Genomic DNA, 26,550 nt, shown 5'->3' with positions numbered 1-26,550 from the left:
CTCTTTGACCTTCACACTTCTCTGACTTGCCAAAGATTCCCAAATTTGATTCCTTGCCCCATTGTTTAGTTTAAAATCCTCTCTACTTACCAAGTTTTGTGGATGGCTAGAGCACCGACCCCAGCACAGCTCAAGTGGAGACTATTCCATCAGCACTGATCTCACTTTCCTTATTGATGTCAGAGCTCCACAAACTAGAATCTACTTCTTCCACACCAGACTTTGAGTAATGCATTTGTCTCCCTAATCTGATTTATCCTATAATTTTTTGCACACAGCTCAGGTAGTAATACCGAGAAATGACCTTTGAAGTTCTGTTTCTTAATTTGTCATCCCATTTGGCAAAAGACAACAAGCATAGGTTAGCAACTTTTTTTTTTCAAAACATTGATGCACACTTCCACCCAAAAATGGGTGGCACGGTGGCACAGTGGTTAGCATTGTTGCCTCACAGTGCCAGAGACCTGAGTTCAATTCCCGCCTCAGGTGACTCTGTGTGTGGAGTTTGCACATTCTCCCCGTGACTGCGTGGGTTTCCTCTGAGTCCTCTGGTTTCCTCCCACAATCCAAAAATGTGTAGGTTAGGATTGGCCACACTAAATTGCCCATAGTGTTAGGTGAAGGGGTAAATGTCAGGGAATGGGTCTGGGTGGGTTGTGCTTCAGCGGGTCGGTGTGGACTTGTTGGGCTGAAGGGCCTATTTCCACACTGAAGTAATCTAATCTAAAGAAAAGCTATCACCTTAAACATACTTGCCACAGAATGGTGATGTCAAAGTTAAAGTATTTGCATTGAAGAGTCACAAAGTGAGAACATTTTTAACAGGCAGCTACAACCAGCTATTTGAATCTCAATCACAGATTTAAATATAACAATAGACAAAATGTTCATTACATTAACCACAAATCCCGCCGCCCGCCCCCCCACACAATTTAATAGCTGCTCAAAATATGTAGCTTTAAATTTGAGATTCCACAGTCATTTGTAAGAAATTCATGATCTCAGTGATTTCAGATTTTCTTAACTCTGGGTGAACTGAGTTGTTTTTGTTCATAGGTTTAAGATTTTTTTTTCTTGTTTCCAATCTCCTTCTCCCCCACACTTTCTTCTCCTTTACTGCCACATGGCAGGCGACACTCCAGCCTACCTCTCAATCATCCCTTCTATTCTACACACCACCTCTTGCAGCATCTTCCTAACCCCAACCTTGCATACCGCATTGACATCCCTTGGAACCCATATGCATTCTGTTCCTTCCTCTTCATTCTTCAAACTTCCATCTTCACAGCAGCAGTTCCATTTACCCAGCAGATGGCTACCTGATGCCAGTATCTCAGTCACCCCTTCCTTAGGCCTCCCTCTACTCAAACCCCAGAAAAAAGGCTTCTCTGTTGGTAACTCATAACTTTTCTTTCTCAGTGCCTTACTCTATGCACTATTGATCCAGGCTGTAAACAACAACCTGTCAGTAGTAAGCAGGGGAGTGATCCAGCCTGACATTGGAGGAGCAACTCATCCATCAATGCTGATCATTCTACTTTTTCTTATGAGTGGACATCCAGGGGCCATGTGTGGCAGTCACTTCTGAAACCAGAGTTCAGTGCTGTGAATGTGTGGGGAATCTGAAAAGCTGCATGCATGTTCAGCCACACAACTTCAATGGAATGTTGCTTATGAGGGTGACTTGTCTCTTATCTCTGGCTGCCTCCCTCATGATTTAAGTTCCTGGGTGTTTTGGGGAGTTTGGGAGCAAATTTGCCTACTGCCTCCAAGTATTTTGAGTTCTGGCAGGAACTCACCCTGTTTATATTTCAGTGTCAGTGCCACCCATTTGACATTGCAAAGGAAACGAGGATAAATTGGCTTTGGATGGTAAAGAAGGTTAAGTAATGATGAAACTGCAGACCTACAGTTGAGAAAGGAATTGGATATGGTGTGAAATATGTAACTGGTTTAACTGTCATAAACCAAATTCCCTGCTTCATAGTTCTGTGCAACAACCATGGACTTGTATTTCTGAAAATATTTTTATCACCTTTTCAAATATATTGTGATAAACCTCCAGGGCAAGTGTGATTTGGATTGGAACCTCCTAACCCAGAAGTAGGGACACCACCACACAATAAGAGCCTGGAACTTGTATTTCTTCCATGTTTTTCAGAACTTCAGGACTTCCCAAAGTGTTTTACCATCAACCAATGTCTTTTAATGACTTCCGAAAGAGATTCATATTGGACTCAAAATGTTGACTCTACTTCACTCCCCACAGATGTTAAATTTCTCCACACATTCAGTTTTTATTGGCTTTTTAACCTAAAATGTGTGACAGTCATTATTCATATAGCAATCTTGTATCAACAGTAATGTGACTATGACCAGACAATCTGTTTCTGCAGTCTTGGTCAAGGCATAAGTATTAACCAGAACAGAGGGGAACTGTTCCTTCCTTGTTGAAATCATACCTGCATAGCCATACTCTCGATTCTTCGTCTTTGCCGAATCTGTTCCCAGGATGTGGTGTTCTAGTCCAGGATATCCCAGATACCCTCCTACTTTAGGGACTGAAGTTTCCTCTCCTTGGTAATTAATTATGCACTCAACCGCATCTCCTCCATTTCCTGCATTTCTGCTCTCAAACACCCTTCCCCCCAACAACAATAAGGATAGTCCTCTTACTCCTCACTAACCACCCCATCAACCTCTGAATCCCAATGCACCATCATCCGACGTTTCCACATCTACAATCAGAACTCACTACCAAAAGATATTTCCTTCCCCACCCTGTCCACTTTCCGCAGGGACTATTCATTCCACAACTCCCTTGTAAAGTCTACATTCCCCACCAACTTCTCCACCACATCTGTTACCTTTCCCTGCAACCATAGGAGGTGCAACACCTGCCCCAACATCTCCCCTCTTACCTCTGTCGAAGGCCCCAAATAATCCTTCCAGATCCAGCAGAGATTCACCTGCACTTCATCCAACCTGATACATTGTATTCTTTGCTCCTGATGTGGTCTCCCGACTTGGGGACCAGTTTGTGGAGCATCAGCACACTCTGCATACATCAACCAAACCAACCTTCTGGTTGTCATCCATTTTAATTCTCCCTCCCACTCCACTGGCGACATGTCCATTCTTGGCCTCCTCCACTGTTAGAGTGAGGTGAGATGTAATCTTGAGGAACAACACCTGATACTTCCCCTGGGGAGCTTACAGCCCAATGGCCTCAATATTGACTTCATTAGCATCAAAATCCCTCCACCTCCAGCCTTTCCCATGTCCAGCCCTCATCTCCTGACCTGACTTAACCTGCCCACCTTCTTACTCCGCTATCTGCTCCACCCTTCCCATTGACCAACCACAATGACCCCTTATCTGCATTAACCTATCATAATTCCACCTACCATACCCCAGCAACCCCCTCCCCCACCCAAAATGAACTTCTGGGCTCATCTCCCCCTCCAGTCTTGATGAAGGGTTTCGGCCTGAATCGTTGACTATTGACTCTGGCTGTTCTAAGGATGCTCACCTTAAAGAAGTTTTCCTCCTTCCTCTAAAGAGAGGTCAGTGCGTCTCTCTCCCACTGCAAGCCCCTGGTTGCCTACTCAGCCCTGAAACTCTTCAACCACATTCTGAAGCAATCTCGCTACTAGAGACATGTCTCCTTCCTCATTGCCTGTCTACGAAACCGATTCATTCCCCCAAGGACTCCAGATAATTTTCACACCTTTACAATTTGGACACAACTGTGACAATTGCTATCTATAGTGCCTCAACAAACATTTCTCCCTGCAGATTCTCAGCTCCATGCTCTCTGCCATGCACTGACACCTTCTCTCCCTGCAGTTGGCCCTGTCCCAGCTCAGAGCTTGTGTCTCCCAGACTTGCAGAGGACCACTACTGTACTTTGTTCTCAGAAGGATCCACACCCTCAACAAATGCTTTTTCTCTATTCTGCTGGACATCAAATGCTGTAATACACCAAACTCTCTCATACTTGACTCCATACACAAATCTCTTCAACCATTCAACATTCTAACCTCATATCTGACCTCCAGGATCAGTCTTGCGTCGTTGACCACATGGATGCTGCAATCACTGCTATAGATTGTGTGACTGCAGCTTCTGCCAACATGGAAGATCACATGACTGCCAACATCACTGCCAACATCATTGAATGGGTTCTGCTTCTGCCCACGTAACCGCTCCAGTACGCACACCCATTCCTGATATAGTCTCCACTCCCACTCCTGGCCCTAGCTCTACACTCAGCCCCAGTCCTAAGCCCTGCCAGGTATTCATCATCACCCTAGATCTCCCCCTCACTGAGGCTGAACTGTCAGTCCTCAGCAAAAGGCTCACCTTCATCCCCCTATGCTCACATGTGAACAAATTCCACGCACATCATGATGTTGATCTCTTTTTCCTTCCCCTCTGTGCCTATTTCTTTGAATGGGAATCCAACCCACCCTCTAATGGCCCCTTCTCCTGTCAACAGCAAATTCCGTCCTGTCAACACCTTGTCCTGGCCTCCTATCTTTTCTCGACTCTTTCATCTCAAACTGCCACAGTGACATCAATCGCTTGAATCTTTCACCCCTCTCACTTACGTCAACCTCTCTCCAGTGGAACACCCAGTCCTCTGCTCCCTATGCTCTGACCCCAACCTCACTATTAAAGCCGCTGATAAGGTGAGGGGGCATGGCAGTAGTATGGCACACTGACTTGTGCATTGCTGAGATGAGACACCAACTTTCTGAAATGTCCTCCTACCATCCACTCGCTTATGATCCCACCTCTGATCACCAAGCCATCACCAGACCAATAACAACCTCATCATTTCGGAAGATCCCCTGTCCACAGCCTCCAACCTGATAGTTCCCCAACCCTGCACTGCTCATTTCTATCTCCTACCCAAAATCCATAAACCTGACTGCCCTGGTGGATCCATTGTCTCTGCCTACTCCTGGCCCACAGAGCTTATCTCCTCCTAACTTGACCCTGTTCTTTCCCCTTTGTTCAGGAACTCCCTACTTACATTCGTGACACAACCCATGCCTTCCACCTCTTACAAAGCTTTCAATTCCCTGACCCCGACACCTTACCTTCATCATGGACCTACCAGCACTTTACACCTGGATCCCCCACATAGTCGGCCTAAAAGCCCTCCATTTCTTTCTCTCCCATAGGCTCAACCAGTTCCCCTCCACTGACACTCTCATTCGCATGGCAGTCCTCACCCTCAACAATTTTTCATTTGATACCTCATACTCCCTGCAAACCAAAGGGCTGGCCCTGGGCACCCACATGGGCTCAAGCTATGCTTGCCTCTTTGTAGGAGTCGTGGAACAGTCCCTCTTCCACAACTACACCAGCACCACCCCTTATCTCTTTCTCAGCTACATTGATGACTGCATCAGTGCTGCCTCGTGCTCCTGCGAGGAGCTCGAGCAGTTCAACTTCACCAACACCTTCCATCCCACCCTCAAATTCATCTGGACCATTTCTGATACCTCCCTCCCCTTTCTGGATCTCTCAGCCTCCATCTCCTGAAACTGACTCACCACTGACATCCATGTCAAACCCACTGATTCCCACAACAACCTCGACTACACCTGCTCTCACCTACCCTCCTGCAAAAATGCTATCTTGTACTCTCAATTCCTCCATATCTGCTTTGAGGATGAGTTGTTCTACTCGAGGACACCCCAGATATCCTCCTATTTTAGGGTTCCCAGTTTACCCTCCTTGGTAATTAAGGATGCCTTCAATTGCATCTCCATTTCCCGCACTTCTGCTCTCAAATCCCCTTCCCCCAACAACAATAAGGATTCCTTGGTCCCCTTGGTCTCACAATAAGAAGTCTCCTTGGTCCTCATGAACCACCTCACCAACCTCCCAATCCAACTCATCATCCTGTGACATTTCTGCCACCTACAATCAGACACCACCACCAAAATGAGATTTCCTTCCCCACCCTGTCCACTTTCTGCAGGGACTTCCTTGCTTCTCAAATACTGCCTGACCTGATGTGCTTTTCCAGCTTCATCCATATATTGACTCAAGCTTTTACATCCATCCAGCTAGGCAGACAGGCCTTAGTTTAACATCTCATCTGCAAGACAGTATCTCCAACAGAGCTGCACTCCCTCACATGATCTGTCTTATTCAAGCCATTGGACTGAGGCTTACACCACAACCTCAGAAGCAAGAATGTTGTACACTGAACCACACCAGACAATGTCACCTATGACAAATGTGCAGATACATCCATTATTTGAAGAAACTGAGGAGAGAACCAATGTGGAAGATAAAATAAGATGATTCAAGAAGTTTTGTTTCAAGGACACTAGAACTCACTTGTAAAAAATACCCATTGAATATAAGGGCAAAGAAACTTGTGAAGAGGAAGGAGTCATACATTTCAAGCACTTGATAAACAACAGGAAAGAGTTGGTGGCAATGTGATGAGTCTTGATTTCAGCAGGGACAGGAGAAGAATGTAGGGTGAGATTCAAAGCAAGGGACCAATAAAAGAGACACATTCAATGGAACATTATATGCAATGAATTTGGGATGTAAGCATGACTTTTGGCAGTTGAAGAGGCCAAGTCAAAACAACTGATGCTTGCCACCTGTGAAGATTTATGCTCTCACTGAATGTTTTCTGGTTGAGGCTGTGAGGTGACAAGATGAGATTGCGCACCTAGTGCAGAAGCTTGGGGAGTCAAGGTGAGTTGGTGAAGTGTTGTGGGGAGACAACATCTCATCATGTTGACAAGCAATGTGAAGGAAGCTACTCTACAGTTACACATCATAATTCACAAGAGGTGGGGTTTGGATAGACATTACCTGAACTTCGTTTTCTGTTGATGAAAGGAAAATGATGCCGTCTCAATGGTTTAATCTCTCTTAGACAGTTAGTCTTTGTAAAGGATGGAAGAAAACTCTTCACTTGACAATTGTCAATACGTATACCAGATGGGATTTTCGTTATCCACCATGAATGTTTTTTTCGAGCTGTAATGAAACACTCTGGAATATTAAAGTGAGCGGCACTCCAACCAACTACTTGCAAAATCTTTAGCTTCCAATTGTTTTGCTCATGGGTTTTTTTTTAACTGAGCGGTACAGTTGATTGTGTGCCTGTAGCCCCTTCAAAGTGCGAACACGTGTGAATGGCATCAGACTTCTCAGTTCTGCAGTTTCCAGCGATCAAATACATTGTTCAAAATTGCCTACCTGCCTTTGTACAAATTAATTTCTGCCCCATTTTGTTGGTTACGGTTAGGACATGGAGTTGAGAGGATTGGTTGAATGGTAGATGTGGTGGAAAGGTGGACGTGCCTGAGATGAAAGATGCATCTCTGAAGAAAGGCCCGCCTATGATTGGGAAGGAGGCTGAGACCATGTAAGATAGCTGAATGAGTGGGTGAGTGTAATTGGAAGGTTAAGACTAGAAGAGGGATGGGTGGGTTTGTGGAAACATAGGAATATAGGAACAGGAGTAAGTCTCTTGATGCTTCTCCAAGATTCTATTTAATCATGGTGGATCTGCTCATCAACTCCACTGACTGACTCATGCTCCATACATTTTCATATCCTTACCCAACAAAAATGAATTTATTGAAAGCTCCAAGTGTCCCTGAAAAAGGAAAAAACCAGGAACACTTGAAACTTACTCGTACTAGTCTGAACAAATCTCGCCCACATTAAAATGGAACTGCATTTCTGACTTGAGCCATTTCCAAGTGGTATGAGTTCTTCATTCTGGGATTCAGGGAAGAGAATTTCATATTTTTCTGGCTTTGTGGATAATGTGCTTCCAATTTCACTCCTGAATGGCCCAGCTCTAATAGAAAGATTATGATCACACACTCATGATTCCCACACCAGTTTCTCTGAATATATCCTTCTGAATATGGTTAAAAGTTTAAGCAACTCTGAGATCACTCTTCAATCTTCTATGCTCAGTGGAACACAAGCTGAATCTGTGCCACCTGCTTGATAATTTTAACCCTCTAACAGATGGTTTCGGTATAGCAGCCAAACCCGATCTACATTGCTGTTGGAGCGCTATGTGCAAAGCTGAACATTCTCCACCTTAGGGTCTGATTAATGCTCTGTTAAACTGAATTGTAACTACCACTCCTTTAATTGTTTTTTATACCTGTCCCACTGGTTATGGATGGATTCAGATTTCACTTCTGTTCTTAGTTTGACGTCATTCATAAAATGCGATAATTTGTTGCTTTTCTGTCTATTGTAGACATCCTCACATTTGCCAACATTGAACTCCATATCACCATAGTTTTGCCCTCATACTGAATGCATGGATTGGGCGTTTTACCTTTAGATCATAAGAAGCTCACATCCCACATAGGCACTTACTTCTCTGGGAGCGTGAGCAGCAGATAACCGTGATGGTTGCCAAGACGACAACGAATGCCACTCCAGCACCAACTGCTACGCCAATGACAACAGCCAGTGAGAGCGCCTCTGTGGGGATAAAGCACAGCCTGCATCAGAATGAGCAGAGTGATGGTAACAAAAGACTGTCAAAGTTATTGATGTACCGTGAAATGTGTAAGATGGTGGACAGGAAGTGCATTCAAACATCTGTCCATGAATGCATGGCTGCTGTATTAGTTAAGCATGAATAAGAGGCACTTCTTGCCCAGGATGAAGTAGGTATGAGGCATCTTCCTCTGGCTTTTGCCAGTGGCTGTTGCTCTGCTTTAGTTCTATGATGATGGAGAGCACAGCCCAATGTGTAGGGAACTGAAGACCTCACCATTCTTGCCAAGGATAATTATTCTTCACCTTGCATAAAGGAAGATTATGGCACAGTGGTAATATTGTAACAATCCAGAGGTCCAGGGCCTGGGAACAAGGGTTCAAATTCTACCATCGCAACTGGGGAACTTTAATTCAAATAATATATCTGGAATAGCTGGTCTCAGTTATTGGTGACCACAAAACTATCATTGATTGTTGGGGAAAATGTCCTTAGGTTCTGGAAATCTGCCATCTTCATCCAAGCTGATCTAGGGCAAGAACATTTGGGTCAAGTGTTTGTTACTCAAGACTTCTGGCTCAGACTGAGCTGCTGGCTGAACTGCAATGAATCAGGGACGAGGAACGTTACTGAGACTTCATTCCAGGCGGCAGTGGCACCCATTAGGATAGAGTCTTCTGATTTGCTCAATGAGCAAGGAAGGAGAGTGCGACTGAGAGTGAAACAGATGTGAGGACCTAAGAGATATAGGATCCTTAGTCTTTACAATTCTCAGACTTCTGTACCCCCGATGCTGCCTAGCATGCTGTGTTCTTCCAGCCTCCTACTTGTCAACATTGGAATCCAGCATCTGCAGTTTTTTTGTCACTTTACAATTGTCTGACAGGTTTGAGGTGCCTAGCACTTAAATGAATGAGACTGGGAGCAACAAGATGGATGTGCTAATTGACCGAGTTACAGAAAGCCGTTTGTGGGAGGAACAAAACAAATGTAGCAGTAGTCCAGGATTATATAGTAAAGAGGACTAAGCTGTCCTTTGCATTAAAGTGTGAGTCCAGTTGGTTGTATTATTTGCCAGAGTTACTGGCACGTGCTAAGGGATGGAAAGGACCCAGCAGTGTGAAGGAGAGAATCCAGTCATTGTGATCCATGTAGGTATCAAGGGCATAGGTAGATCAAGGAAAAAGGTTAAGTATAGGTTAAGTATATTGGAAGATGGTAAACAGACTGTAATAGGAAGGCATAGAGAGTACAGATTTAAGATACAAATGTAATAAAAGGACAAAACTAAACTCTGTATTTGAATAAAATAAAATAGATGAATAGATAGTGCAGATAGAAATACAAAAACACAATCTGATAGCAGTTATAGAAATGTAGCTAGATAGCTGACATAGATTAGGACCTGAATATTGAAGTACACAGGACAGTTAGGAAGAACAGGAAGCTATGAAAATCAGTTAAGGACAGTATTAGTACAATACGGAGGGATGATAGAAATTCAGGAAATCAGGATTTAGATGCAGTTTGAGTAGAGGTGAGAAATTGTAACAGCTTACCATTTGTGAGAGTGGTATACAATCCCCTTATTTAACTACACAGCAAGATTTAGTGAAAAGGAAAGAAAAATGAGAGTTTGTCAGAAAGGTATGGCAATAGTGCCTTAATTTACATGTAGACTGGAAAAAATCAGATGAGCAAGGATGGCCTAGGTAAGAAGTTTATAGAATGTTTTCAGTAAATACTGTTTTCAGAATAGTTCCTCAGAACAACTCAATCTAGAGTTGACCAGACAGCAGGCCTGTGCTGGACCTGGAATTGTGGAATGACATAGAAATTCTAGGGTGTGCATGGGCACCCGTCAGGAGCCTTGTCCACCTGGAGCTAACAGTGGGATATCATCAACCCACTCCCAGTTTTTCTCCTGAACAGAGAAGAAATAACAAAAGACAATACAAGAAACTTAATCATTCTCAACAATCTTAACCTTATCTCTTCAAGGCAAGATTCTAAAATCAGATAATTCAGATATAGAGCAAAGAGGCATTTTGAAGAGGCATCAAAAAAAATTTGGAGAATTATGTCAAAATCAATTCTGCATGTGGGACCCAAGCAGTGAAGGTGGGTGTCCTATTAAATTGTTCTTTCATCCAGAGATACCAAAACCACTCACATTGGTTAAAGTTGTGATGACTAACCTCACTGCAGATCAGATTAGGATCTTCTTGGTACTTAGCAGTACTAAATCATTTGGTATATCCTTCAGTAGATCAAGTGTGAGGATTAGCAAATTCAGATGTGTCAATGCTGGGAAAGTAGGCTAAGTGCAGAACTCATACACTGTGGTCAGCATTAATCAGAGCTAGTGGGCAGCCCCAAGCTCACAGGGTTATCACGAATTCAATCATATTTCAAGGCAAGTGCTCACTGAATAAGATTGCCAGTTTAAAGACAACTTGGCATGTTAAACATACACTCACTTAGTGAGACCTTCATTTCCTATTTCTAGGCTGGATTTGAACTCAAGCCCATAGAAAGAAGGACCAGAGGCTCAATTGTTGCCTAAACCACAGATAGAGTCACTCAGCAAATTAAATTTGGCATCTGTGAAGGTCTGATAAAGCAACAGAAAAAGATAAATGAGACACAACCAAGGCGTAGGCAAGCTATAAGTCAGATAAATATTTGTTATCTGAGCGTAAAATGATTACTGCTAAAATAAACCAACTGACAGGATTGTATAGAACATGTTTCTGGATGGAAGGCCTTGGGATTTTGAATTTCTGCTCACAAATATATTCGCATACTACTGTTTACTGAAGCAGAGCAGGCTGCACAAACTGCCTGTGAATGAAGATGACAAGGGCACTTGTCTTTAAATCATGGTGCTGTCAGAAGAATGATTCTCAGAACATTGTAAACAGTGAAAGGGGATAGAGCCAGCAAAAAGGGATGGAAGGAGTCTGGGAAGCTTGAAACACAGACCCAGAGGTGAGATTTTCAGAATAATTTAAAGGCAGGAGCAGATAAAAGTATGGTATGTTAACATCTATCGGGCAGGGTGGAGTGGAAAGGTGTTGAAGGAAAAGTCTTAATTGGAGTGGGTATCTGAGCCATCTAAATAAGAGGAACACAAGGTGCAGTCTGGGGACTGAGATAAATGCTTACCACTGGGAAGAGTGACCAAAAGAGTTGGAGGAACTATCTGAGTATAAGAAGGAAGAACTTGAAATGATAATCTAAGGCATAAGGTCCCAGTTAGAGTTGGTTAATAATAGGGTGATAGGCTTAGGTGACTTTGTATGGACACAGAGGTCTAGATTAAATGTAGCTGATACTGGGTGGAAGAAACAATGCTGGAGAATCAAATGCTCAAGAAACTGCCTCTCCAGGTAAGGAAGGCACAGTCAAAGGTTTCAACCATGATGGAGTGAGACAACAGCCTGGAAAATTGCAGTGGAGATATCCCATCTATTGGATTATTCCAACTTTCAGGTTGTATTATTCTTGTGCTGTTACATGCTGGAAATACTGGATCAAAACACAATGAGGGGAATTGGCACCTGTGACCTCATGAATGTTGAGTCCAACGCTCTGCCTCCTGATTAAATTTAAGGAAAGAAAGAAAATAAAGAAGGAAGTGGGATGAATCTGAGTCATATTAGATTCAGCAATGAAGACTTAGATTTTTTTTAATGGTCAGGGAGTCATTGCATCAGTGCAGACTAGAGTTGAGTATAGCTGACTCTGAGGAAACTGCCTGTGAAATTCAAAATTCTGATGTGCAATTCATTGGCACCTGGAACCCTTTGAAAAGCCCCTTTAAAGACAGATTTTATCAGCCCTCTCGTGGGTGTCCCTACCAGGAGACCTGGCTTCAAGTCCCACATGACATAATTTCATCTCTGAACAGGTTGATTGGAAAAGTAGGTTAAATATTTAAAAAGACAGATTTTAGAGGGTTCTGATTTACTTAAGCTAAGTAGCTAAACAGGAAAGATTGGAGGATAAGATACTTACTGTAACTATTAAATAGACCCAACTCACCACTGTTCCCACTCAAAAAATCCCTAGACTCCTGACAGCTCTCTGGACTTGACACTTCCCACCTCCTCCAGCCCTATGTTCCCAAATATAGGTTGGTTATTATAAGAGAGAAGTGGTTTTAAAAGTGAAAAGTAGGATGAACACTTCGAAATAAACAAGGCAGGTGAATTCAAATACTGAGGTGCACAAGTTCATTGTTTTCTTGCAGGCCTACCTTGTTCTTTCAAGCGAATAATTTCTGTATCAGAACCAAAGCTGTTCCAGGCTGTGCAGTTGTAAATAGTCTGGAAGTCTGCCCTGACAATATTACTGATGGTCAGTGTGGAGATCACACCCTCCTCCATGCTTACTGTCTCCACCGTATAACGTCCCGAGGTCCCTGATTCTAGAATGTTCTCCTTCCATGACCAAGCCTAGATGTATCCAGTAGAAGAAAAGGAGAAATTAGATTATCATCTGCTTTCGAAGATCATCAGGCCTGCCAGAATATTCAAGAGTGTCTTAAGAGTGAAGTAGCTGTAATTATGTTTAATTGGTTATGCAGCACTTTGGAATGTCCAGAGCTTGTGAAAGCTGTAATAAATTTCATGTTCTTTGTTTGTATAATTATGCAGCATTTAGCCTCAATTCTTTTTGGGATTCTGCTTGGAGAACGTTGAAGATTTGTAATGGGAGATTAATTCCTAAACTCTTCAAGCATGCAGGTGGAAATAAAATCTTCAAAGACTAATCCATCTGAGATTTTTCCCCTACTCCAGAAAGTCACTTGAATGAAGCACAATTGTTACAATGTAGAAGAAGGCAATTTGGCCTTTCATGTCTGCCCTGGCTCTCATACCATTTTGGTTCAGCACCAATCTCCTGTCTTTTCCCTCTAAAACCTACATATTGTTTCCTTTAAATAATCATATAATATCTTTTTAAGAGTTCTTGTGATGCAATGGTAGTGCGCCATCTTTCAGCCAGGAGCCAGCAGACATCCCACCTGCTCTGGAGGTGTGTCTGAGCAGATTGATTTTATAGTTACCATAATGCCTTCTTGTATGCTTCGATCAAAGCTGCCTCCACCACACTTCCAGGCAGTGCCTTAAAACTGATCACGACCACATCATATTTGCTTCTTTTACAAAATACATTGAAACCGTGCTAATTCTCAATCCATTTATAGTGCAGGAACAGTTTCTCCCTGTCCACTTTATGTCCTTCTTCTCCATTGCAATGCAATGGCTTGTAAGAGATCCTCAGGAGAGTTCCCAGAACCATCAACTCCAGTATCTGCAGGAGACAAGGAGTTGTGCAAAATCAACTGGAATCAACTGATTGCTGATAATGGCCTCAATGGAAAGCCCAGATGTGGGCCACAGTCTCAGCTGCAATGAAAAGCCTCTTAGTTAAATAACCTATCAACAATTTCCTGAAAAGCGAAAGGAAGGGATAGTACAACTTGTTGATATGAAGTTCCAACAACCTTTCTGCCTCTGGGATTTTTAACATTCTATGCTTGTGACTTCAATTACATAAAACCTAAGATCTGGAATTAGGAAAGGCAAATATTTTTTGTTGAATTTATTAGTATTCTTTTGAAGATGTATTGAGCAGGGCAGATATAGGTCCAAGCAGTAGATGTTATGCATTTGGATTATGACAAGACAAAAATAAAAATATTGGCATCAATATGTCAGCATTGTTAATGGATTGCATAACTAACAGGATATTTTCAAATTTGGAAACTCTAGGTGCCACAAGTATCAGTGTTTGGACTTAACTATTTCCAAACTGTATTGGATGAATGGACAGAGAATATTGTCAATTTTGCTGATGTTACAAAGATTAGTAGGCAAGGAAGTTGTGACAAGGATGCAACAAACCAGATCTTCCAGTCAGCATTGATTTTGAATTTATTGGCACTGGTTGTGAAGATTTCCATGGACCGACCCTTTTGTAATTTTTGCAGCTGGGACTGCTGATTCTAGATGATGTATTGAAAGGGTCAATGCAGGCATCAGATAGTAAATATCATTAAGCACAAGAGAGAAAAGATTTACAAGGATGTTGCCAGGGTTGGAGAGTTTGAGTTAGTGGAAGAGGCAGAATATGCTGGGGCTGTTTATCCTGGAGCATCGGAGGCTAAGGGATTACCTTATAGAGGTTTATAAAATCATGAGGGGCATAGATAAGGATGGTAGACAAGGCCTTTTCCCTGAAGTAGGTGAGTCCAAAACTAGGGGGCATAGGTTTAAGGTGAGAGGGGAAAGATTTAAAAGGGACCTAAGGGGCAACTTTTTCATGCAGAGGGTGGTGCACGTATGGAATGAGATGTCAGAGGAAGTGGTGGAGGCTGGGACAGTTATAACATTTAAAAGACATCTGGATGGGTATATGAATAGGAAGGCTTTTAGGGATATGGGCCAAGTGCTGTAAATTAGGACTAGATTAATTTAGGATATCTGATTGGCATGGATGAGTTGGACCGAAGGGTCTGTTTCCATACTGTACATCTCAATGACTTTATGACTCTATGACAAGTCCCTTTTCAAATCAGTACCTCCCTGTTCTGGTGATTTTTAAACAAGTTTTCACTAACTAATGGGTTAGTAGTGAATGAATGGGTGAGGTAGATGAATAGTAGTTGGGTGTTGGATGAGGAGACAGATGGTTAGAACAGGTTGGGGGTGACTAGGGGAATTGGTTGCAGGACTCAGTTTCCTTGATCCGTGAGGGAAATCTGAAGATTAACTACCATAACACTTTTTGATAAGGATATCAGTATGACTAATGTAAAGTCTCTGATGCTGAGCTGAAGGATGGAGTAATTCACAGAAGGTCTCAGGTTGTAGAAATCAATTCATTGAATGTTTAAACTTGCCAGGTAATTTCAGTATGTTGTTAGGACTTCTGCAGAACTCTGAAAGCCATCTCCCAACTTACATTCATTCTCCAACAATCAGGATATGGAAAGTTTGAGAGTATTGTGAGGAGGATACAGATATGTAATATGCTTCTTGGAAAGCAATCATCCCATCATCCACAAACAAAGCTGTATTAAAACATTATTTCAATGAACCACCACACACTGCAGCACAAAGAAACTACACAGAGCAGAGGAAAATCACCTCTACAGTGTATTAAAAAAGAACGGGTACCCAATGAACACAGTCTGTTGATTACTCAGCAGCAAACCCCAACAAGCAGACAAAACATGTCCAGAAACCCTAGCCACTCTCCCCTACATCAAAGACATCTTGGAAATGACGGCCAGACTACTTAGACGTCTTGGCACCCTGATAACCCACAAACCCACCAACACACTAAAATAGCAGCTAATGAACTTGAAAGACCTTATACAAACAACAAGCAAAACTAATGTCATTTAAAAAATACCATGCAAGAACTGTAACAAACACTACATTGGACAAACAGAAAACTAGCCACCAGGATATATGAACATCAACTAGCCACAAAAGACATGACACTCTCACTAGTATCCTTTCATACAGATGAGGAAGGACACCACTTCGACTGGGACAACACATCCATCCTAGGACAAGCCAAACAGAAACACGCACAAGAATTCCTGTGAGTATGACATTCCAACTGGAACTCTATCAACAAAAACATTTACCACTCCCTGAGAAAAATAACAGGAAATGACATCACCCACCCAAGAAAACTTAAACATAAATAAAAAGTTGGTGATGCCACCAGCGCTTCATCTGGAGGCTCACTGGTGATGTTACCTAGTATAGTGACGAAACGTCTCAAATCGAACCTTCCAGCTCAGTGAGCAAACCTACATCCAGAACCTCAACCTAAGTCTGACCATAAAGAATGATGAAAGAGGTGAGGAGTCCAAAGCCTGTGGAACTATTACCCAACCCTGGAGAAACTAGGATTATTGACAAGAAAGGGGAAATATGATATGAAAGATTGTTTGTAGATTAACTGATCAAAGTCCAAAGACTCTACAAGAGATTCTGGGTAATTTACTGATATTTCTAGCACAACCTTTGTGTTGAGAGCAAATATCTGTGCAGCATTTCTGCTTCAGTCTGGATTTTGGCTTGGGATTCACCATGCAACTTGCAGTGAGAAAGGGTTCAAAATTAAACATAATCATGTCAATTTACAAAGCCCAAAAGAAATAGAGACAGTTCATCCAGTGTGAATCCTGAGTATCAAATCCAAAGTGAATCAAGAGTGCATCCATAACATCAGACCCAGAATGAACCTAGAGTGTCGCTTTGAGAGTTATCCCAGAGTGAATCCAGACCATTGAGTCGAAAGTGAACCCATGGTTTTGGATTCAGAATAAACCTAGAGTTTCAAGTTTAGTGTCAAACAAGAATGAACCCAAATTCAGTGTGAGTTCACAGTGCTGAACCAAAAAGGGGTAGCCAGCCATTATTCTGAGCTATCTCCCACTGATCACTTTGATGTAATAAACAAACCCAGGGACTGGAAACTGCAGCTGGAAACTATCCCAATAGACAGTCCATCATCATCAAAGAGTATCGTCCAGCAATCACTGGCATAATGCATTGAGAGAAACCTCTTATTGTTTCTTCTGAGCTTCCCTGTTTGCTGCACTTCTCAGTAATTCATTTTGGGCAACAATTTCACTTGCAGTCAATAATCACACACAACTCTGCTATTATGTGCAGCCTGAGAGTAGGGATCCCCACATATTTTTCTTGCCCACTCAAATTAATCAGTACAAAGCTGAAAGCAGTGCGATGAACATGAAATCCACAGCTGACATTTAAGAGACTGAATCATTCATTCCCATTTCTGAAATGATTCGGGTTTATTTCTGCTGATCCATAAAGGCTTCTTGCTGCAATAAAAAAGCCATTAGCTGAGGAACTAATGAGAAATCGAGTATCTGTATAGCTTTTGCATGTTCTACATATCTAATCACACACTGTACAGGCTGCACCAGATGTTTCTCACCAATAGTGCTGCATTGGATTGTACGTCTAGAAACTATATCCTCGTTTATTTTCTTTCTTGCAAACGTTATCGAATTTTCTCTGCACTGCTGTATTACCAGTGGTGACTTGGGTTACACAGAAGGAAAGGAATGATGAACTTAGGGAAGTGATACAGGAAGAATTGTTCAATATTCATTTATATGTTTAACACTATTATTCTACTAAAGTGAATTATTAAGAAAAATTTGACACTGCATCACACAAACAGATAAAGTGTCCAAAAGCTTGCCAAAAAGTCAGATTTTAAGGAACATCCTCAAATAGGAGAGGGAGGTAGAGAAGCCTTACAGGGAGAATTCTGGAGATTACTGTGCAGGGAGTTTAAGACACTGAAAACACAGGTGCAAAGATTAAAATTAGGATTTGAAGAAGTTAAATTTATGGGAATGCCGAGACCCTAAAAGACTATAGGTCTTTAGAAAAATTCTGTTCTCCCCTTCAAAAATAACCTTCACTTTCTGCTGACCAACGCGTTACTGGTTCAGTTTTCTCCTCAGTTGTGCTGCTGAAGGCAATGGTTTTCCCTGGGGACCAACTCCACAGGGTTCACTGTCTTCCCATCATTCTGCCCTGACTCAACTGATGATGTGAAAAAAAATGACTTCCTGACTCAAGAAATCTGCCTTTAACTTACTGTTGATCAGCTTCAATAATCCTAATCTTCACAGAACGGGTGATGGTTTGGGGTATACATCATAGTAAGAGCCCATGGTGTTGGGGGTAGAATATTAACATGGCTAGAGGATTGACTAACTATGAGAAGCCAAAGTTGGAATAAGGCAGGCATTTTCAGGATGGCAACATGTAACTAGTAGAGTACCAAAGGGATTAGTGTGAGGGCCATAATTATTTACAATATATATTAACGACTTGAATGAGGAAAGTGAATGTATTATCGCCAAGTTTGCAGATGACACAAAAATACATGAGAAGGTATGTGCTGAGGATGATATGAGTCTACAGACAGATTAAATGAGTTGGCAAAGACGTGGCAGATGAAATGTAATATGACGAAATGTGAGATTGTGAACTTTAGCAGGAAGAATAGTGGAGTTGAGTATTGTCTAAATGGAAAAAGACAGCAGAAACCTGCATCACAGAGGTTTGGGAATCCAAGTTCAGCAGGAAATAGGGAAGGCAAATGGAATGTTGGCCTGTATTTTAAAGGGAGTGGAGTATAAAAATAGGGAGATCTTGTTAAAACTATACAAGGCACTAATTAGACTACAATTCGAATAACGTCAACAGTTTTGATCCCTTTCTCAAAGGAGTGATATACTGGCAATGGTGTCAGTTCAGAGAAGGTTCTCAAGGTTGATCCTGGTATGGAGGAACTGTCTTATGAGGAGAGATTGAGTCATTAGAGTTTAGAGATTGAGAGATGATCTTATTAAAACATGTAAGCTTCTTAGGGGGCTTTGCAGGGAAGATGGAGAGAGTTTGTTTCTCCTTGTGTGAAAGTCTAAGACCAGACAGCATAACCTCAGAGTAAGAGGTTGCCCAGTTAAGACAGAGATGAAAAGGAAATTTTTTTATAGGATACTGAATCAGTGGAATTTTTTATTGCAGAGGAGTATGAAGGTTGGGAGATTTTTAATCAATAAAGGGTTCCAAGATTATGGGGAAAAGGCAGAAAAGGTGAAGATGAGGATTTATCAGTGTAGCCATAATCTCAGTGAATGGTGGCATAGACTTGCTGGGCTGAATGGCCTTCGTATGCTCATTTGTCTTATGGTCTTATGAAACATTACAAGTTGAATTATTGTACATTCCAAGACATTTATAAGTTAGAGATATTAAAAAAAAACAAAAGCTATAAATGCAACATTTAAAATGTAGTGGCAATAGACACTGGAGGTTCATGTTTAGAATAGAGAGAACTGATAGCACCACAGGAGTTCCCAAGTAATGTCTCAGTCAGTATTTAAAGTTGTAAAGTTTGCTATAACATCCTTTCTTGTTTGGTGGCTTGCACTTTCCACATGCAAACATGGCAGTTCTCCAGCTGTATTGGTATCATCGCCCCTCTTGATTCTGTACCAGCCTTAATTCTTGATATCCTGTCCCCATTTTCCATTCTCACCTCCAAACACCTCAGTGCCTTTGGCATCACTGGGGTCTTGATCTATTGGGTCCTCTTCGCTTGGTTCCATTTCTGCTCTTAGCTTAAATTGAGGTCCCTGGAAGTCTTAAACTGCTGCCTGCATTGATCAATGTCTGTCACTAGATGGAGCTTGATCAATACAAAATCAGGTGCCTGATGCATTTAGTTTTTACATTTAAAGTTATCATTTATAATACTTTCCTTTTTGTTTTGAATGTTATTTTATTTGTAAATATGTTGGAAAGTGCTGCACCTGAGTTGATATTGTTTGAATGTTTTACTCTGCTGAGAAACATACTGAAATGCCTAAAACCAAAGTATTTCGTTTTATTAGATTACTTACAGTGTGGAAACAGGCCCTTCGGCCCAATAAGTCCACACTGACCCGCCGAAGCGCAACCCACCCAGATCCATTCCCCTACATTTACCCTTTCACCTAACACTATGGGCAATTTAGCATGGTCAATTCACCTGACCTGCACATTTTTGGACTGTGGGAGGAAACCGGAGCACCCGAAGGAAACCCACGCAGACATGGGGAGAATGTACAAACTCCACACAGTCAGTTGCCTGAGGCGGGAATTGAACCTGGGTCTCTGGTGCTGTGAGGCAGCAGTGCTAACCACTATGCCACCATGCTGCCCACAAGTTTAATTTTATTTAATAAATTATTTCATCCAGAATGCTCAGTACCACATGTGTGGTGAAGTATTTCAACTTGTACTTTGTTTTCTTCTGGATAGGAAGTGTCTGAAAGGCCTTAACTCTGGTTTTGATGAGAATGATATGGGAATGATTGATTTTAAAGTTGTTTCATTTAAAGGTGTGATTTTTGGGAACTTTAAGTGAGTACTTCTGTTTATTTGTGGAATCTCCCTGTGTGTTACTTAGCTTACAAGTTTCCTACAATTATGGTGTTGCAGTGGTTACAGTCCACTCAGGATTCCAAAATGCTGTGGTATAATACACTTGTAGGTGCATATTGTAACTTGAAGCTACAGATTATGATGGTGGAGGCTCCAATTTCTTTCCTTCACATGGATGACCAGGAATCTCTCCCACTCTTAACTGCCTGTCATTCACTGTTGGTAGGATTTACAAGTCAACGTTCAACCTATTTGACTGCACTTTTCTTAGGAATTAAGTCACAGAGTGGAACCTGCAAAGCTTTCAGAGGTAGGAACACTGCCACTTGCACCACAAGAACAAAATGCTTGCACTTTCCTTACCAGTTGAATTAAATTCTTTGCTTGACAAAATCATTGAGGCATTGGAAATGTTTTCTTTAACTGATAAAGCAGAGTGATATTTTGGAGACAGTAATATGTTCATTTTGTCCATTTGAGGAAGTGTCTATTTCACTGAGTCACTTACTATTCGGTCAGGTGGAGGTGTACTCCGGATGAAACATTTGATTTGTCCTTTCTTGCCCTGTAGAGCATGCTGCATCTGTGTGCTGGAGATGATGGGAGGTCCTGAAACCAAAAATACAAACAAATCATACACATGTATGCACATATGCATGAACATATATAATAACAAACATACAAGAATACACACACACATACGTTATAGATACACATATATGTATATATGCAAATTTATACACACATGCTCTATATATATGTATATACTCACAAACACAATTCATCAAACAACTTTATTAAATTAGACAGTTCATCCATCACAGCCCTCCTTGTATTACACCTTCTCCAAAGGAACAAGCAACATCAGGGCACAGTCTGCACATAATTAAACTGAATATAATTGCTCATTATTAGCAGTCTAATTAAAATAAATTTACATTTTAATGAATATTTTAAAGGGTAATTGCACACAGTATGGAACAAACAAACCTGCATCAATTTTTTTCTCAAAGGTAACAAGTGTTTTTCTTTTTGTTTTGTTGACTTCAGTGAGCAAAACTTGTGAGACTTTTTTGAAATATGAAATGGAATGTAGAGGAAGTTGATGTAAATGTCTGATTACGTGAACTGTCAGGGTTTTGGGTCATGTTTGGCTTTGTTCACTAGGAAGGCCATTATTTTTCTGCAGATTTAATCTGAAAGCAATGTTTTGTTTTCTGGACTGAATTTGAACTGTGCAACTTTATTTATTTTTCCCTTCTTTAGGGAGAGCTTTTTTTCAGAGGACACTGATGAAATGACATTTTCGATAAGTGTTCAAGCCTTAGACTAGTGATTCTGCAAATGAAAGCAGGATGACGAGCATTCTTTGGAAGTATTAGAGAGGAACTATGAGTAATGTGCCAAAATCAACAACAGAATTGCTTCTAACCTCATAGTGCCAAAGACTGCAATACAACAATGCGTTCCTGTTGAACATCAATGTTCTGTTCATCTGATAAAAGTTGATATAAAGAATGCAGTTTCATTCACAGGGATGTGCGCGTGCATGCCTGTTTATATTGGTAAATAGGTACATGTGCATGTGTAAACCTTTCCAAGAGTTTCATTGAACCTGCCCTTAAGTGCCAGTTGTGATGAAGCACATGCGTTCCCATCTATGTGTACACATGACTACAATGAAGTGCATCTATATGTGAATATGAGCATCCGTCTGGGTATTTTAAGTGTGTGTTTGTGCACATAGATTGTTGTGCTTAGGTGTTCTTGCGCGTGTTTGAGTCTGTATATTTGTGTACATTTGTCTTCACACTTGTGCAATGTTGTGAGAGTCTGTTTGTAAACAAGTATATGTGAGTCTGCATATGTAAGTTTTTTGTGTATGAATGCAGTGTATGCATTAGTATATTGTATATAAATATATGGAAACGCAGTACATTATCGATTTGTAAACCAGGAGTACAAAGTTATTTTACCATTGACTGTCAGGCTGACTTCCCTCTCCCCAGCACCAACTCGTGGAACAACAGCCCTACACACGTACTTCCCAGCATCCTCCTGGGCCACAGCCTTTAGAGTCATGATGTTGTCATTGCTGAGAACCTAAAGGAAGCAGAGAGAAGAGGTCAGAGTTCAACAGCATCAACATTGCAAAGTGTAGGCGGATAAATAAATTGTGAAAACAATCAGTGGCAATACAGACTTGGGAGAGTGTACTGTAAAGGGTTAACTGTACCTGTAGTCTAGCAACAGCTGCTGAACATGTACATAAGGAATTGATCACATATGATTGGGACCTGTGCAAAGAGGCAAAGGTGAATCTCTGCTGTATCAGGCTTCTGTGTATAGTTTATAGTTATTAAAGGTTGCACAACCAAAACTTAATACCTTGTCTGTTAAAGCTTCTAGTTACATTTCTACACAAGGTATTTGTTGTAATACAGGACAGTGGAAGCACCAGCAGTAACTCTCCATTATCCTGTCTGGGATATTTCCTGATGAATAAGGTGAGACTGAGAGCCCTGTGTTAAAGTTAAAACTAGAAAATGCATGAGAGACAAAGAAAAGGAAATCTGAAAAGTCACGACAGTCATGTTAATGATAGTAGTTTAATGAACAATCACTTGTCAGGGATTGATTAACTCTAAGGATTAATTTATTTAAAGAGTAACTGGAAGATTTGAATTATAAGGAGAAGTTAGGTAGGTTGGGACATTTTTCCCTGGAGGATAGGAGATTGAGCAGTGACTTTATAAAAGTGTATAAATTCATAAGGGGCATAGGTAAGGGGAATAGTAAACGTCTTTTCCCTAGGGTGGGGGGAGTTCAAACCTAGGGGGAGATTTTTAGGGTGAGAGAAAAAAGATTTAAAAGGGACGTCACAGGCAACTTTTTCATTCAGAGGTCAGTGCATATATATGGAACCAGCTGCCACAGAGAGTGGTGGAGGCAATTACAACATTTAAAAAGCATCTAGATGGGCATATGAATAGGAAGGCTTTAGTGAAATATGGGCAAAATGCTGGCAAATGAGACCAGGTCAGATTGGGATGCCTAGTTGGCGTGGACAAGTTGGACTGAAGGGTCTGTTTCCATGTTGTATGACTCTGTGACATTCTTAGTTATGAAATAGACATTATAGCAAAATGGAAACAAATTGCTGGTGAAACTCAGCAGGTCTGGCATGATAGGTGGGAATAAGATGGAGTTAATGTTTCAAATTTATTGACTCCTCATCAGAATTTTCTTTCTAAAAAAAAGATAAATTTTTCCAGTTCAGAACGAGAAACAGAAACACAGTAATGATGTCACCAACATACTGGAGAAAGAGTTGTGTATGGGGGGCTGAGTACATTTGGAACAAGGAATGTTCCACATACTCCACCAAGACACAGGCATAACTGGGCCCGTACATGTACCCATGACCACATCTTTGAGCTGAAAAAAGTGAGGGTTTTGAGAAGATTTGTAGATCAGGTTGACGTTCTGAATGTAGGTTTGCTTGCCGAGCTGGAAGGTTCATTTTCAGACGATTCATCACCATACTAGGAAACATCTTCAGTGAGCCTTCGGACGAAGCACTGCTGATGATTCCTGCTTTCTATTCATATATTTGGGTTTCTTTGGGTTGGTGATGACATTTCCTATGGTGATGCCATTTCCTATGATGATGTCAGTTCCTGTTATTTTTCTCAGGGGGTGGTAAATCGGGTCCAAGTTAATATGTTTGTTAATAAAGTTCCAGTTGGAATGCCATGCTTCTGGGCATTCTTGTGTGTGTCTCTGTTTGGCTTGTTCGAGGATGAATGTGTTGTCCCTGTCGAAGTGGTGTATGTAAGGATACTAGTGACAATGGATCATGTCTTTTGTGGCTAGTTGATGCTCATGTATCCTGATGGCTAGTTTTCTGCCTGTAAGTCCAATGTGGTGTTTGTTACAGTCCTTGCACGATATTTTGTCAATGATGTTAGTTTTGCTTGTTGTCTGGGAGAGGGTTTTTCAAGTTCATTAGCTGCTGTTTAGTGTGTTAGTGGGTTGTGGGCTACCATGATGCGAAGGAGTTTGAATAGTCTGGCAGTCATTTCTGAGATGTCTTTAATGTAGGGGTGAGTGGCTAACGTTTTTGGATGTGTTTTGTCTGCTTGTTTGGGTTTGTTGTTGAGAAATCTGCAGACTGTGCTCATTCGGTATCCGTTCGTTTTGAATATATTGTATAGATAATTTTCCTCCGCTCTGTGTAGTTCCTCTGTGCTGCAATGTGTGGTGGCTCATTGAAATAATGTTCTAATGCAGCTACATTTGTGGATGTTGAGGTGATTGCTTCTGTTGTTCAGTATTTGGTCTGTATGTGTTATTTTCCTGTAGACGCTAGTTTTGGTGGGGAACTTTCCAATAGAGAACTTCAAACCAGTGTCCACAGGAAAACAACAAACATGGGCCAAATACTGAACTACAGAAGCAATCATCCTAACATTCACAAATGAAGCTGCATCTGAACATTACTCCAATGAGCCACCACACACAGCAGCACAAAGAAACTACGCAGAGCAGAAGAAAATCACCTATACAGTGCATTCAAAAAGAAAGGGTATCCAATGAACACAGTCTGCAGATTTCTTAGCAACAAACCCAAACAAGCAGACAAAATGCGTCCAGCAACCGTAGCCACTCTCCCATACATCAAAGATATCTTAGAAATGACTGCCAGATTACTCAGACGTCTTGGCATCCTGGTAGCCCACAACCCACTAGCACACTAAAACAGCAGCTAATGAACTTGAAAGACCATATACAGACAACAAGCAAAACTAATGTAGTTTACAAAATGCTGTGCAAGGACTGTAACAAAAAGAGAAAATGCTGGAAAATCTCAGCTTTGGCAAAGAGTCAGTTAGACTTGAAACGTCAGCTCTTTTCTCTCCTTACAGATGCTGCCAGACCTGCTGAGATTTTCCAGCATTTTCCCTTTTGGTTTCAGATTCCAGCGTCCGCAGTAATTTGCTTTTATTAAGGACTGTAACAAACACTACATTGAACAAACAGGCAGAAAACTAGCCACCAGGATACATGAACATCAACTAGCCACAAAACAACATGAGCCTCTCTCATTAGTATCCTTACACACAGATAAGGAAGGACACCACTTCGACAGAGACAACCCATCCATTCTATGACAAGCCAAACAGAGACACGCATGAGAATTCTGAGAAGGATGGCATTCCAACTGGAAATCTATCAACAAGCACATCGAGTTAGACCCGATTTACCACCCACTGAGTAAAATAACAGGTAACGACATCACCAACCCAAAGAAACCCAAACATATAAGTAGAAAGCAGGAATCATCAGCAGTGCTTCATCCGGAGGCTCACTGAAGATGTTATCTAATATGTGACGGAATGTCTGAAAATGAACCTTCCAGCTCAACGAGCAAAACTACATCCACAAAGTGAGAGGAGTTAAAGGAGAAATTGTTCAGGGTGAGAATAAACCCAACCAAGCAGAGGATAGTTCAGGCCTTCTTTCCAAGAAGAAGTGAGGAGTCCTGAGACCATCCTGATGGCCGATAGATGTAAAGGTATTACACATCAAAGATGAAGAGGACCACTGTTGGAAACCATGAACTGGAGATTTTGGAACCAATGTAAAGCCTCAGAAGAATCACAGATGTAAGTGGGAGAGACTGGACAAAAGGAAAAAAAAAATTGAGTCGAGGTAGGAAGAAATAAGTTTCATGGGATAGGAACAGGTAGAAACAACAGATCTGCCAGGGCAGTCATGTCTGTGGATTTTGAGAAGATTGTGGGTGTGGGCTGTACTGGATTGGAGGACTGGGCTGGGAGGCTATTACAGAGAGATCCACAGATGAGATGAAGTTGATAACAGTCATGTACTGATGGCCTGATGCTCAATAGTAGTACTGTGGTCCAGGGTCAACAGGAGGAGATTCATTCCCCTACACCTAATACTAGGGGCAATTTAGCATGGCCAATTCACCTAACCTGCATATCTTTGGACTGT

At 41.5% G+C, this 26,550-nt stretch overlaps 1 protein-coding gene across 1 annotated transcript in view; it reads right to left on the bottom strand.

The window, feature by feature from the left end:
* The window catches only part of kirrel3a (kirre like nephrin family adhesion molecule 3a), a 366,352-nt gene that overhangs the window by 40,790 nt on the left and 299,012 nt on the right, over positions 1-26,550 (bottom strand). Inside the window, exons 9-12 of the mRNA XM_060846727.1 lie at positions 22,506-22,632; positions 21,038-21,138; positions 12,783-12,981; positions 8,395-8,502 (exon numbers count right to left, since the gene is read on the bottom strand). Coding sequence (XP_060702710.1) covers positions 8,395-8,502; positions 12,783-12,981; positions 21,038-21,138; positions 22,506-22,632 — 535 coding nt within the window. The remainder of the gene's footprint in view (positions 1-8,394; positions 8,503-12,782; positions 12,982-21,037; positions 21,139-22,505; positions 22,633-26,550) is intronic.

The sequence above is a fragment of the Hemiscyllium ocellatum genome, chromosome 29 (genome assembly GCF_020745735.1).
Source record: "Hemiscyllium ocellatum isolate sHemOce1 chromosome 29, sHemOce1.pat.X.cur, whole genome shotgun sequence".
In the NCBI taxonomy this organism is placed as follows: domain Eukaryota; kingdom Metazoa; phylum Chordata; class Chondrichthyes; order Orectolobiformes; family Hemiscylliidae; genus Hemiscyllium; species Hemiscyllium ocellatum.
Note: the sequence above shows the minus strand (reverse complement) of the source record. Positions and strands in the feature narration are given on the sequence as shown.